At 37.3% G+C, this 15,211-nt stretch overlaps 1 protein-coding gene across 1 annotated transcript in view; it reads right to left on the minus strand.

The window, feature by feature from the left end:
• The window catches only part of ME1 (malic enzyme 1), a 218,091-nt gene that overhangs the window by 108,081 nt on the left and 94,799 nt on the right, over window positions 1-15,211 (minus strand). Inside the window, exons 4-5 of the mRNA XM_055433822.2 lie at window positions 8,940-9,015; window positions 6,198-6,359 (exon numbers count right to left, since the gene is read on the minus strand). Coding sequence (XP_055289797.1) covers window positions 6,198-6,359; window positions 8,940-9,015 — 238 coding nt within the window. The remainder of the gene's footprint in view (window positions 1-6,197; window positions 6,360-8,939; window positions 9,016-15,211) is intronic.

Raw genomic sequence — 15,211 nt, forward strand, 5'->3', positions numbered from 1 at the left:
ATTTCACTTTAAAAAAAAAGAAGTTATGACAGACACCACAGAAATACAAAAGATCATAACAGACTACAATAAACAAATAAAATGAACAACTGAGAAGAAATGAATAAATTTCTAGAAATGTACACTATCCCAAGACTGAATTTGGAAGAAACAGGAAATGTGAACAGACCTAATATCAGTAATGAAATTGAATGAGTAATTTTAAAATCTCCCAACAAACAAAAGTCTAGGGCCAGATGACTTCAAAAGTAAATTCTACCAAACATTCAGAAAAGGTTTATATCATTTCTCTACAAACTATACCAAAAAACTGCAGAGGAAGGAACACTTCCGAACTCCTACAAGGCCAGCTTCAGTTTGACACCAAAATCAGACAAAGATATCGCACAAAAAAAGTAATTACAGGTCAATAGCACTGATGAACACAGACGCGAAACTCCTCAACAAAATACTAGCAATCTGAAACCAACAATACATTAGGAGGATCACACACCATAATCAAGTGGGATTTATCCCTGGAATACAAAGATTCAATTTCTACAAATCAATCAGTGTGATACACCACATTACCAAACTGCAAAATAAAAACTATATAATAACGTCAATAGATGCAGAAAAAGCTTTTGACAGAATTGAATACTCATTTATGATAAAAATTCTCCAGAAAGTGGCCATACAGGGAGCTTACCTCAATATAATAAAGGCCATATGTGACAAACTCAGTCAACATCATTCTCAATGGTGAAAAGCAGAAAATATTCCCTCTAAGACCGGGAACAAGACAAGGATACCCACTCTCACCACTTTTATTCAACACAGTTTTGCAAGTCCTAGCCATGGCAATTATACAAAAAATAAAAGGAATTCAAATTGGAAAGAATAGAACTGTCGCTGTTTGTAGATTAAATGATAATATGCATAGCAATGAGACTTCCTAGGTGGCACTAATGGTAAAAAACCTGACTGCCAATGCAGGAGATGTAAGAGGCACAAGTTCAATCCCTGGGTTGGGAAGATCCCCTGGAGAAAGGAATGGCAACCCATTCCAGTATTCTTACCTGAAGAATACCATGGACAGAGGAGCCTGGCAGGCTACAGTCCATGGGGTCACAGAGAGTTGGACACACTGAGCAACTTAGCACATATACAAAAAATTCTAAAAGTGCTATCAGAAAATTCCTAGAGCTCACCAAAGAATTCAGTAAAGTTGCAGGATACAAAATTAACACACAGAAATATCTTGCATTCTCATATACTAACAACAAAAGATCAGAAAAAGAAATTAAGGAAACAATCCCATTTACCATCACATCAAAAATAATAAAACACCTAGGAATAAACCTGTCTAAGGAGAAAGCAAGAGAGTTCCAGAAAAACATATATTTATGCTTCACTGACTATGCCAAAGCTTTTGACTGTGTGGATCACAATAAACTGTGGAACCTTCTGAAAGAGATGGGAATCCCAGACCACCTGACCTGCCTCTTGAGAAACCTGTATGCAGGTCAGGAAGCAACAGTTAGAACTGGACATGGAACAACAGACTGGTTCCAAATAGGAAAAGGAGTACGTCAAGGTTGCATATTGTCACCCTGCTTATTGAACTTATATGCAGAGTACATCATGAGGAACGCTGGGCCGGAAGAAGCACAAGCTGGAATCAAGATTGCCGGGAGAAATATCAATAACCTCAGATATGCAGATGACACTACCCTTATGGCAGAGAGTGAAGAGGAACTCAAAAGCCTCTTGATGAAAGTGAAAGAGGAGAGTGAAAAGGTTGGCTTGAAGCTCAACATTCAGAAAACTAAGATCATGGCATCTGGTCCCATCACTTCATGGGAAATAGATGGGGAAACAGTGGAAACAGTGTCAGACTTTATTTTGGGGGGCTCCAAGATCACTGCGGATGCTGATTGCAGCCAGGAAATTAAAACACGCTTGCTCCTTGGAAGGAAAGTTATGACCAACCTAGATAGCATATTAAAAAGCAGAGACATTACTTTGCCAACAAAGGTCTGTCTAGTCAAGGCTATGGTTTTTCCCATGGTCATGTATGGATGTGAGAGTTGGACTGTGAAGAAAGCTGACCACTGAAGAATTGATGCTTTTGAACTGTGGTGCTGGAGAAGACTCTTGAGAGTCCCTTGGACTGCAACCAGTCCATTCTAGAGGAGATCAATCCTGGGTGTTCACTGGAAGGACTGATGCTAAAACTGAATCTCCAATACTTTGGCCACCTCATGCGACGAGTGACTCACTGGAAAAGACTCTGATGCTGGGAGTGATTGGGGGCAGGAGGAGACGGGGACGACGGAGAATGAGATGGATGGATGGCATCTCCAACTCGATGGACATGAGTTTGAGTAAACTCCGGGAGCTGGTGATGGACAGGGAGGCCTGGCGTGCTGTGATTCACGGGGTCGCAAAGAGTTGGACACAACTGAGCGACTGAACTGAACTGAACTGAACTGAAGGAGTTAAAAGACAGAAAGCTGTAAGACTGATAAAAGGAACTGAAGATGACATAAACTGATGGAAATATATAACGTGGATTAGAAAAATTAATGTTGTTAAAATGACCATTCTACCCAAGGCACTGAATAGATTTAGTGCAATCCCTATCAAAATACCATGGACATTTTTCACAGACCTAGAACAAATAATTTAAAATTTTCTATGTAAACACAAAAGAACTCCAACAGCCAAAACAATCTTGAGGAAGAACAGAGCTAGAGCAATCAGGATCCCTGACTTCAGACTACATTAAAAACTATAATAATTGAAACAGCATGATACTAGCACAAAAACAGATGCATAAATCAACTGAATAGAACACAGAGCTCAGAAATAAACCCCACACACTTACGGTCAATTAATCTATGACAGAGGAGGCAAGAATATGAAATGGAAAAAAGACAATCTATTCAATAAGTGGTACTGGGAAAACTGAACAGCTACATGTAAAAGAATGACATTAGAACATTCTCTAACATCACACACAACATCACACACAAAAATAAAATCAAAATGGATTCAAGACATAAATGTAAGACTAGAAACTATAAAAATCCCAGAAGAAAAAATAGGTGGAACACTCTGACACAAATCATAACAATGTTTTTGAGTCTGTCTCCAAAAGCAAAAGAAACAAAAGCAAAGATAAACAAATCAGATCTAATTAAACTCAGCTTTTGCTCAGGAAAGAAAAGCATCAACAAAGCAAGAAGATGACCTGCTGAATGGGAGGAAACATTTGCAAACGATATCAATAAGGGGTTAATATTCAAAATACAGAGGCAACTTATATTAAAAAAACAAATAACCTGATTAAAAAATGGACAGAACTGAATAGACATTTTTCCAAAGAAGACATACAGATGGCCAACAGACACATGAAAAGATATTTAACCTCACTAACCATCAGAGAAATGCAAATTAAAGCCATAATGTGATATCACCTCACACCTCTCAGAATGGCTATCATCAAAAAGACCACAAATTACAAATGTTGGCAGGATGTGCAGAAAAGGGAACCTTCATACACCACTGGTGGGAAAGTAAACTGGTGTAGCCCCTGTGGAAAATAGTATGAAGGTTTCTCAAAATACTAAAAACAGAATTACCATATGGCCACACAATTACACTCTGGTTATATACCCAAAGAAAACGAAAACATTTAGCTGAAAAGATAGATGCACCTCAATGTTCATAGCATTATTTATGATTGCCAAGGTTTGGAAGCTACCTAAGTATCCACAAGAGATGAATGGATAAAGAAGATGTGGTGTGTGCACACACACACACACACACACACACAATGGAATACTACTCAGCCATAAAAAGGAATGAACCTTTGCTTTTTATAACAACATGGATGAACTTGCAGGGTATTACGCTAAAGTGAAAGTGAAATAAGTTTGACAGAGAAAGACAAATACTGTAAGATATCATTTATATGTGGAATCTCAAAATAAACTAGTGAACATAATATAAAAAAAACAGACACAGGTACAGAGAACAAACTAGTGATTATCAGTATGGGAGAGAGATGGTGTAAAGGACAATAGAGGCATAGGAGATTAAGAGGTCAAACTACTATGTATAAAATAAATAAGCTACAAGGATATATTGTATATCACAGGGAATATAGCCAATATTTTATATAATAATAACTATAAATGGAATATAACCTTTAAAGACTTTGAAATTGTGAATTACTATGCTGTACACTTGAAACTTACATAATATATAGTAAATCAACTATACATCAATAAAAACAAAACCCTAAGGTACTTGGTAAAAACATTTCTAAGAAGGAAGTTGATAACAATATATGTCCACCACGGGAAACAAGAAAAATCTAAAACTATCTAAGCTTACACCTCAAGAACTACAAAAAGACAAAACAAAATCCAAAGAAGGAAAAAATCGTAAAGATCAGAGCAAAAATAAATGAAATAGAGACTAAAAAAACAGAAAACACCAATGAAACTAAGAGCTGGTTCTTTGTAAAGATAAACAAAATTAATAAATCTTTAGTCAGATTTATCAAGGAAAAAAGAAAAAGGGCCCAAATATATAAAATCATAAATAAGAGATGAAAAGTTAAAAAAGAAACACCACATAAACACAAAGGATCATAAAAGATTACTATAACAATCATATGCCAATAAAATGGACAACCTATTAGAAATGAATAAATTCTTAGAAATTCACATCTCACAAAAACTGAATCAGGAAAAAATACAAAATACGAACTACTTATTACAAGAAATGAAATTGAATCAGTGATAATAATAATAATAAATCTCAAGAAATGAAAGTACAGAACCATAAGGCTTCACAGGAAAACTCTATAAGACATTTAAAGAAGAGTTAACACCTATCCATCTCAAACTATTCCAAAAACTAGAAGAGAAAGTAATCCTTCCAAGCTTATTCTAAAAGACACTATCACCTTGATATAAAAAATAAGAGAAGGATTTCCACACAAAAAAAGAAAATTAATAGCTAATGTCACCAATGAACATAGAAACAAAAAGCCTAAACTAAATATTAGCAAAACAAATTCAACAATACATCAAAAGAATCAAACACCATAATCAAGCGGGATTTATCCCAAGAAGGCAAGTATGGTTCAATATCAGCAAATTAACGTGATGTAACACATCAATGTGAGATACCACATTAACCAATTAAACAATAAAAAAATCATATAATCATCTCAACAGAGGCCAAAAAGCCTTTTAACAAAATTCAACATCCATTAATGGTAAAAACTGTCAACACAGTGGGTACAGAGAGAACACACCTTAACATGATAAAGATCTCATTTGATGATGACATTCTAGGCCTAGGTTTGATATTTGCATGCAACTTTTAGAAAGTCTATCTTAATTGACCATTATTTTGCATCTCTATTTCAGAAAATTCTACCTTTAATTTCTAGTATCTATTACCCATGTGTGTGTGCTTACTCGTTTCAGTCATGTCTGACTCTTTGTGACCCTATGGACCATAGCCCGCCAGACTCCTCTGTCCATGGGATTCTCTAGGCAAGAATACTGGAGTAGGTTGCCATGCCCTCGTTTAGGGTCTCTTCCTGACCCTGGGATTGATCCCATGTCTCTTATGTCTCCTGCACTGGCAGGTGGGTTCTTTACCACTAACACCACTTGGCAAGCTCATCTATCACCCACAACTAATCCAAGTATTACCAGTTACAGATTAGCAAAATTATGTACTACTTAATATATAACTTTAAGATTCTGTCAAAGGAGTAAAGAGAAATGCTAAACTCCAAATAATCTACTGCAGACTTTTAGAACAAGATATCAGACAGACTATACTTAATAAATTTCTGCCTAGTATAAAAATAGTAATTTTTAAAAAGTAACTATGATACCCTAAAGTAAATCATACACTCTACAGAATAATGGGGTGAGTGCTTACTAAAGGATAATAAAACACTAAAGAAGCTGGTAAAACATTATTCACATTATAGAAAAGAAGAAAAGAAAAGGAAAAGAGAATGAATTAATTTTTCTTATAAATAGCTGAAGGATGGGTTTGAGGAGAGAGGAAAAATCAAAGAGAAAAAAAATGAATTTCATGAGGTTCCTAAAATAATCTCAAAATGCAGGAATGGTACTACTTTTTAAGGTGCATAGCTGTTACAGACTTAAAGCGTTTACCTCATTTTCTGTTCCCACATCCAGCATGACAGGCAAACACTGTTGAGGGTTCATCCCTCCACAAGCTGTATACAGAGCCAGTTTACCCACGGGGATACCCATTCCATTACAGCCAAGGTCTCCCAAGCCAAGAATACGTTCTCCATCAGTCACCACAATAGCCTTGAATAAAAAGAAAAATATATTAATAGATGTTTGCAAATCCTGGGGCATAGTTTCTACTCTCTACTTCTGAAGTTAAATATTTATGCAATGAAATACTAAGCTGTCAGAAAACATAAATGATGGAGTCCCCAGTGCTCTGATCTTAGTTTATGTATCCTCCTGATTTCACAATACTGTTCTACCAAGCACAGTCTATTGCTACTTTTAACTGACAGTAGAGTATTACTAGATAATGTTGTTTTTTTTTTAGTTTATTTCTAATCTAAGTTTTACTTTATTTCTAATTTTAGTTTATTTTTATATCTAAAAAGCATGCATTTTAATCATGTGGAGATTTTAATTCAAAGTAATGTGTTGTCTTTGTTGAAATTAATGGATCTATCATCTTTATTCTGTAATTCATGGCCATTACATGAATTTAAGCAAAACCAATTTTGTGAGACAAAATTTATTAGATTTTCTACAAACTACTACACCCATCATATCCATTGAGCCTAGAATAAAATGTCAGTTATTTAACTTTGGATAAACTGATGAATTAAAGCTTCTGTTTCTTACATATAAAAATGGGAATAAAAAAAGGTACTGGGCAGAGTAGATGCATGAAATTAGGAACCAACTGTGTTTTGCTCACCACCATACACCAACACATAGTACAGCACTTGGCACAGAAAACGATCAACAAGCATTAGTCAACTGAATAAATCCATGATCCAACACTAGAGAAGGGAATGGCAAACCACTGCAGTACTCTTACTGGAGAACCCCATGAACGGTATGAAAAGGCAAAAACATAGGACACTGAAGGATGAACTCTCCAGGTCAGTAGGTGCCCAATATGCTACTGGGGATCAATGGAGAAATAACTCCAGAAAGAATGAAGAGACGGAGCCAAAGCAAAAACAACACCCAGTTGTGGATGTGACTGGTGATGGAAGGCCATGAAATTAAGATGCTTAATTCTTGGAAGAAAAGTTATGACGAACCTAGACAGCATATTAAAAACCAGAAACATTACTTTGCCAACAAAGGTCCGTCTAGTCAAGGCTATGGTTTTTCCAGTTAGTAATGTATGGATGTGAGAGCTGGACTGTAAAGAAAGCTGAGCACTGAAGAATTGATGTTTTTGAACTGTGGTGCTGGAGAAGACTCTTGAGAGTCCCTTGGACTGCAAGAAGATCCAGTCAGTCCATTCTAAAGGAGATCAGTCCTGGGTGTTCATTGGAAGGACTGATGTTGAAGCTAAAACTCCAATACTTTGGCCACATGATGTGAAGAACTGACTCATTTGAAAAGACTCTGATGTTGGGAAAGATTGAGGTGGGAGGCGAAGGCGACAACAGAGGATGAGATGGTTGGATGGCATCACTGACTCAATGGACATGAGTTTGAGTAAGCTCCGGGAGTTGGTGATGGACAGGGAGGCCTGGCATGCTGCAGTCCATGGGGTTGCAAAGAGTCAGACACGACTGAGAGACTGAACTAAACTGATGATTCAATACAATGAAATCATGATATGCAAGAACTTATCACGGTACCTGTTACATTACAAATTCTCAAAAAAACTGTAGGTATTAATACAATTATTATCATAAGGACTAATGTACAGAAGCAGAGCATTTTAGAAGTAAGGGGGGATTTGGAGTATATTCAGTCTATCCCTCTCATTTTGTATCCCTCTTCTCTCCCTCTGAAGATCAGAGAACTGAAATAATTAGCCTTGAGTGATTTATCTGGTTAATGTCAAAAAACAAAGACCTGAGTGTTTGCTTTTTCTACCACATAATAATGCAGAATATATACAAAAATTTTTGCAATCTTTTCACTTAGTTTTCTATTCACCTATGTTATGCAGCTCTTAAAGAACTGCCTTAAAAGTAAATACATTGAAGAGGAGGGTGAAAATTATTTCTGCATATTCCATAAAGCTGATCTTTGTCAAATCTTCCACGTCTCATTACAAAGGGTCAATATGTTAGGCTGTTTTGGAGGACGCAGCTGAGACACCAGCATTCAGTTCCCACCACCACCACATACTACTGTGTAATCCACCTGGGCCTTCCTTTCCTCATGGAATTACCATGATACTAAATACATGAGTTAATCTAGGTAAAGTGTCTCACTCAGAAAGCTACCAAATGTCAGATACAACATTATTCTGTTTTCACTAACTTCCTCTCTCCCAGAGGAAGTACCATGAGATACTTGAGGTTACCATGATAAAGGAAATGAATTAACAGATGTTTTTTGGCCCACATTGATTCTTCTAAGCAGATGATCAATCACAGAAGAAATAGGAGTTTGCTTAAAGAAATTCAGATACTACTTCCAACATTTTTTCAACATTTATCATCACTTACAATAAATATAGAAATACTAAAAAAAAACGACAGAAATAAAGGGGAGACTTAGAATCTAAATGGTATCAGGATAAAATTAATCCACTATGCAAAGATATAAAAATCGGATGTATTGAGACTGCTACCACTACCTAGTATTGTGAAAAGGGTCAGTATGTTATGGGACAGGAAAAAGAACAAATGTGCCACAATGGAAAAAATGTGGTAACTAACTTACCTTGATGACATCTTCTGGCCATGCATTAAGAACGGAAGAAATATGTCCTCGATCATGGATACTAATAAAGAGACCTCTGACAGGAAAGAAAAAAAGAGTAATTTTAATTTGCTTCAGACTTGTCAAACTCTCAGGAACATTTTTTAAAGTTTTTAAATCCATTTACTATATCTCTATTTTTACCTATAATTTTTATCAAAGCCATAAAATATATTTCCATCTTTATCAATAATGCTACTAAAATTATTTCCTTAAATAAGGGACAGGAATCTTATAAGTAAGGTTATTACTTGCAATATTATTAGTTATCATATTAAATAATATATTGACATCTACAATAAAGGCAGGTTAATTCTTATAACACATATTCTTAAGTATTTTTAATTTAACATTCCCAATTTTCATACATAGTTTAAATAGCATTATCATTTCTCCCACAGAATAATTTACAGTCTTCATTAAATAAGATAATACATGTAAAAGCACTTTGAAAAACAGCATGAAGCATATGTACACAGGCATTTTCACTGTATATTCCATTATTACATATTCACAGTGTGAAGACAGGACCATCTATAGGAATGCGCTGAAGTGACAAACACATGCTGAGCAGTCCTTTAATGTGAAAATTACCTGTGAAACCCTGAAACTGAGTCCCCCCCAAACCTAGCTTATGATTAATCCCTCTATCCAAAACTTTATTCTTTCTTGTCCCCTCAATCCTCAATCAATTCAAGTCAGATGCTAAAATTACTGTTGTTAACATTTTTAAAGCACTAAAATTGCTGTTGTTGATATCATCGTTGATGTATTAAAGATAACATCATTGCTATTATAGATAACATTACTAACACACAACCTTGGATTGTTTCTCTAAGGCAAGATGAGCTAACAGACCCCCAAGCCACGGACCACCTGGCCAGAGAATCCAAACCAGAAGCATCCTGACACTCGAAACCATGACTGAGGAATGTTGTTAAATGTAAGATGATGACTGACCCCAGCCTCTGTTCTTCCCCTTTAAAAACACCCAACTCAAAAGCCAAGCCTATCCCCCACTCCTCTGTTTGGCTTCCTGCAATAAACCCCTTGCTGCAAACTCTGCTACCAGAGCTCCGTTTCACTTGATTCTTTGCTTTGTGGCCTCAGCTGTTTGTAACTCTGTTCTTCACTCTCAGTTTCAACTCTGTCTTTAACAGTGCTCTCCTACAGCTTCCCAATTCCTATGAAAGCTTAACAAGGAACTTTAAAGTAAAAAATGTGCGGATGTCTTAATATTGCAGCAAAAACAGTGAACAGTCTTTAGCATATACCAGTCAAACAGGCCTGCAAGAGTTAAACAATCTTGGTTATTCTTTAGCTGTTACTACTAACAAACACTTGTAGCTAGACTTGTCCTTCACAAAGCTATTAATAATTACTCTCTGACTCCATATAGATTACACTCTGCACCTGGCATTCTTCTCCCCCTTCACTCTTTGCACCATTCTGATAGCATTTCAGAAAGAAGGTCACGGGCTGATAACTTCAGGGACACCAGACCCAGTTGCTGAGCTGCATGATCTCAGCTGTGGCCATTTTGAAACTTCGCAAAAGGAAAAACAAAATACAAGATCTTCACTGCTTTGAGCCTTATCACCTATCCACAGACTACAAGCCCCGGGATATAACCTCTCTCTGTTCCCAGGAATGGGGAGCACAGTCCTAAAGGTGCTAGTCTACTGTGCATTCCACTTTGCCAAGAAAAGATAAAGCCATTTCTCTATTTCCCCCAAACTCTGTTTCGGCATTTTCATTCGGCACCGGTGGACAGGGGGGTCAAGACTTTGGCAATATTAACTTCACCTGTAAGTTTTGCTGTAGTATCCAACTCAAATGCAGAGAAGCACACACAACAAATGCACAATCTTAACAACTGTTTAAGGCCACCATCCTTCTACTCTGTTTCCTTCAGAGCAAAACCCTACAAAGACGTGTATATTCTTACTGCCTTCATATCCTTGCCTCCCAGTCTCTTTTCACTGTTAATTAGGCTCTTCCTCCTCACTTCTCCACAAAAACAGCTCTTCCCAAAGTCACTGCTGACAAACATCTGATAAAGACAAAGGTCAGCTCTCAACTCTCACCCTCTTCAAAATCCCAACTGTGACTGACTTGGCTTTCAGTGTCGCGTCCACAGTGAAGATTTGCAGATGTCTGTCTTCCACCAAGACCACTCCCTGGGGCTCCAAACTGTAAATCTAACTAGGTGCCTAAGCCCTCTCATCACTCAGGCGTCAACTCAAACTTGAGTTCCTCAGACAGGACTTTTCCAACAACAGCAGTCCAAGCACCTCCACTCTAATACTTTTATGTCTCTGAAGTTCCCTTACTTATTTTCTTATATGTTGGCCATCAGCCTCCTCCCTGCCACTGCACACGCCCCCCCGCCACCTCCAGGACACATATACACACAAAGCAGCAAGTTCCTTAAGTACAGAGATTCTGTTTTGCTCATATTTAATAAGCCCAATGTTTATAAGTGTGTTGGCACATAGTACGTGTCCAACAATATGTGCTGACTTCAAAGTGCCGAAAAAAATAAACCTTCCAAATTAAAAAAAAAATAAGTTTTTAAGTTCAGAAAACATGAAGCAAACCCAGACCTATACTGACTTAAGTAATCCAAAATTATATTATGATAGTAAGTACCACAGGCAGATGACTGATGACCATCTGATTCAACAAAAATATTAATTTACCAAGTTGGCACTAAATTACATCCTTTCCTGTTTATTTTTGCTGTTTCATACGAAGTTATTTTCCTTCTCCAGAATGATTATACGCTTATTATAAATTATATATTTCTTTTGGAACCCTGTCATATCCAAATATGCAATCAACAAGGTCTCAATAAATAACTGTCACATTTATAGGAAATATATTTGGACTTTTTAAAGAAGGCAATGCTGTTGAATTATCTAAGATGTTGCTGGCAATGCACATTATGTTTCTTGGGAACCTGTTAGATAGCCAAGATTTTCCAAGTAACACTGGTCTCAGAAAACAGCATCTTTGTCTTCAACGAGAGGGACAACGAATATATTAAAATTTGAATTAGTTAAATGTCCAAGTTTATTGTACAAACATATGAGCGCAACTTCAGTGAAAGAGCCATCTGGACACTTGTAATCTCTTGCACGTAGCAGATTCATTTATGCAAAAGTGCTTACTTTGGAGAAAGCTCAAAAAATGAAGAATCTGTAATGTCCCACCAAAGTCTAGCATTTTGATAGAATAATTTGTAACACTTCCTGGAATGTCTCCTTGATGAGAAATTTAATAAGATATCCAAAAGTGTATCAGCAAAACTCATGCTTCCTGGTATAAAAACTGGACATGAAACATTAATCTCAACATACATATACATTCATAAAATGAAAAGTTCAGATAAGAAAATTCTCTATCAATGATCTTTTTAAATGAATGGGATTACAACAAACATATTTTCTTGGTACAAGTTCTTAATTCATCAATTTGTTTAAAATACTTAAACTTGATTCAAAGCATATTAACCATGCCAATTAAAATATTCATACTATTGTGTATATTTCATGTTAGAACTGAGACAATTTAAAAATGTGGATCATTTTCTCAGATACGCACTTCAAACTTTTCTCATAACCTCTGATACTGTATATATTCCACTCTCAAACAGATCTGATAGATAAGATTTCTTACTTCATGTTGTCTCACATAACATCTCTAATGAAATTAATTTCATATCAAAATAGAGTTCATTTTCTAACATGTAACTTCCTGTGGTAACCAGACATATATTTTCTTATGGAAATGAATTCATGACTGTTCCTGACCCAGAGGAGGAAGCAATCATTCTACAATTTTCAATAAAAATGCTCTCCTACAGAAGCTGAAGAAATTTAGACTCTGTAATTTTCACAAAATTTGAATTTGTATTAGTGAGCCCCAGTAGCTAACTTAAAGTTGAGTTACTCCAGCAGGTCTGGGCTAATGAGAAAAAAAAAGTTCCCACAAAAGCTGTGTTGTACTGTGCTTAGTCATGCCCGACTTTTCGCAACCCTATGAACTGAAGCCAGTCAGGCTCCTCTGTCCATGGGGATTCTCCAGGCAAGAATATAGGAGGGGGTTGCCATGCCCTTTGACAGGGGATCTTCCCAACCCAGGGATTGAACCCAGGTCTCCCACATTTCAGGCAGATTCTTTATCATTTGAGTCACCAGCGAAGCCCCATTATACTGGAGTGGGTAGCCTATCCCTTCTCCAGGGGATCTTCCTGACCCCGGAATCAAACCAGGGTCTCCTGTATTGCAAGCAGATTCTTTACCAGCTAATTCAGGTAAAATGAAGTCTCCTATCTGGAGAGACCTAGGATAAAGATGCAGAGTTAAGAAGCATATACCTGGAGTTGAAAGGAATAAAAGAGAAAGAAGAGAAGGTCAAGGAGGAAGTATTACAAATTATATCTCTCCTGGATTAGGATGACTAAGAAGAGTCCTTGAGAAAAAAATCTAAGACAATCAGTGTTTCTGAAGCCATAGGAAATCAAAGGAGGACAATGTTAAGAAAGCTTGGAACAAGAAAATATAGGCACATGAAAAGATGCTCATCATCATTAATTATTAGAGAAATGCAAATTAAAACTACAATGAGGTACCAACTCACACAAGTCAGAATGGCCATCATTATAAAGTCTACAAATAACAAATGTGGGAGAGGGCATGGAGAAAAGGGATCCCTCCTATACTGTTGATGGGAATAGAAATTGGTGCAGTCACTATGGAAAACAGTATAGAGGTTCCTCAGAAAGCTAAACATAAAAATATCACATGGTCCAGCAATTCAACTCCCGGGCATATATCAAAACAAAACTATAATTTGAAAAGATACAACAGCAACAGCACTAGTCACAAGAGCCAAGATATGGAGACAACCTAAATGTCCACTGACACACACACACGGACTTCCCAGGTAGTGCAGTGGTAAAAATCCATCTGCCAATGCAGACACGAAAGACATGGGTTCAATCCCTGGATTGGGAAGATCCCCTGGAGGAGGAAACGGCAATCTACTCTCGTATTCCTGCCTGGAAAACCCCATCAACCGAGGAGCCTGGTGGGCTATAGTCCAAGGGGTTGCAAAAAGTCAGACACAACTGAGCATACACACACAATACACACACAATAAAATATTCAGTTCAGTTCAGTCGCTCAGTCGTGTCCGACTCTTTGCGACTCCATGAATCACAGCGTGCCAGGCCTCCCTGTCCATTACCAACTCCCGGAGTTCACTCAAACTCATATCCATCGAGTCCGTGATGCCATCCAGCCATCTCATTCTCTGTCGTCCCCTTCTCCTCCTGCCCTCAATCCTTCCCAGCATCAGAGTCTTTTCCAGTGAGTCAACTTGTCGCATGAGGTGGCCAAAGTATTGGAGTTTCAGCTTCAGCATCAGCCCTTCCCATGAACACCCAGGATTGATCTCCCTTAGAATGGACTGGTTGGATCTCCTTGCAGTACAAGGGACTCTCAAGAGTATTCTCCAGCACCACAGTTCAAAAGCATCAATTTTTTGGCCATCAGCCTTCTTCACAGTCCAACTCTCACATCCATACATGACCACTTAAAAAAGAATGAAATAATGCCATTTGTACTATTCAATGGATGGACCTAGAGATTATCATACTAAACAAAATTAAGTCAGAGAGAGAAAGACAAGTACTATACGGTATCACTTACAAGTGGAACCTAAAATATGACACAAATGAACATATCTACAAAACAGAACCAGACTCACAGACAGAACAGACTTGTGGTTGTCAAGAGGGATGGGTTAGGGGAGGGAAAGATTGGGAGTTTGGGATTAGCAGATGCAAACTATTTTAATATTATTCTCTCCTTCAGAAAATGCTTAAAAGAAGTCTTCTAAATATATGAAAAAAATTTGTTTTTTTCCTGAGTATTTGCAAGCTAAGTAGCCAACACGATCACTCATCATTACCAAATAATTGAGTGCATTACAAACAAAAATATTCTGCTGCTGCTGCTGCTGCTAAGTCGCTTCAGTTGTGTCCAACTCTGTGCGACCCCATAGACAGCAGCCCACCAAGCTCCTCCTTCCCTGGGATTCTCCAGGCATGAACACTGGAGTAGGTTGCCAGTTCCTTCTCCAATGAATGCACGCATGATAAGTTGCTTTAGTCGCGTCCAACTCTGTGCAACCCCATGGACAGCAGCCCACCAGGCTCCTCTGTA

The sequence above is a fragment of the Moschus berezovskii genome, chromosome 10 (assembly GCF_049115385.1).
Source record: "Moschus berezovskii isolate FMDL1 chromosome 10, NW_MosBer_1.0, whole genome shotgun sequence".
Classification (NCBI taxonomy): Eukaryota; Metazoa; Chordata; class Mammalia; order Artiodactyla; family Moschidae; genus Moschus; species Moschus berezovskii.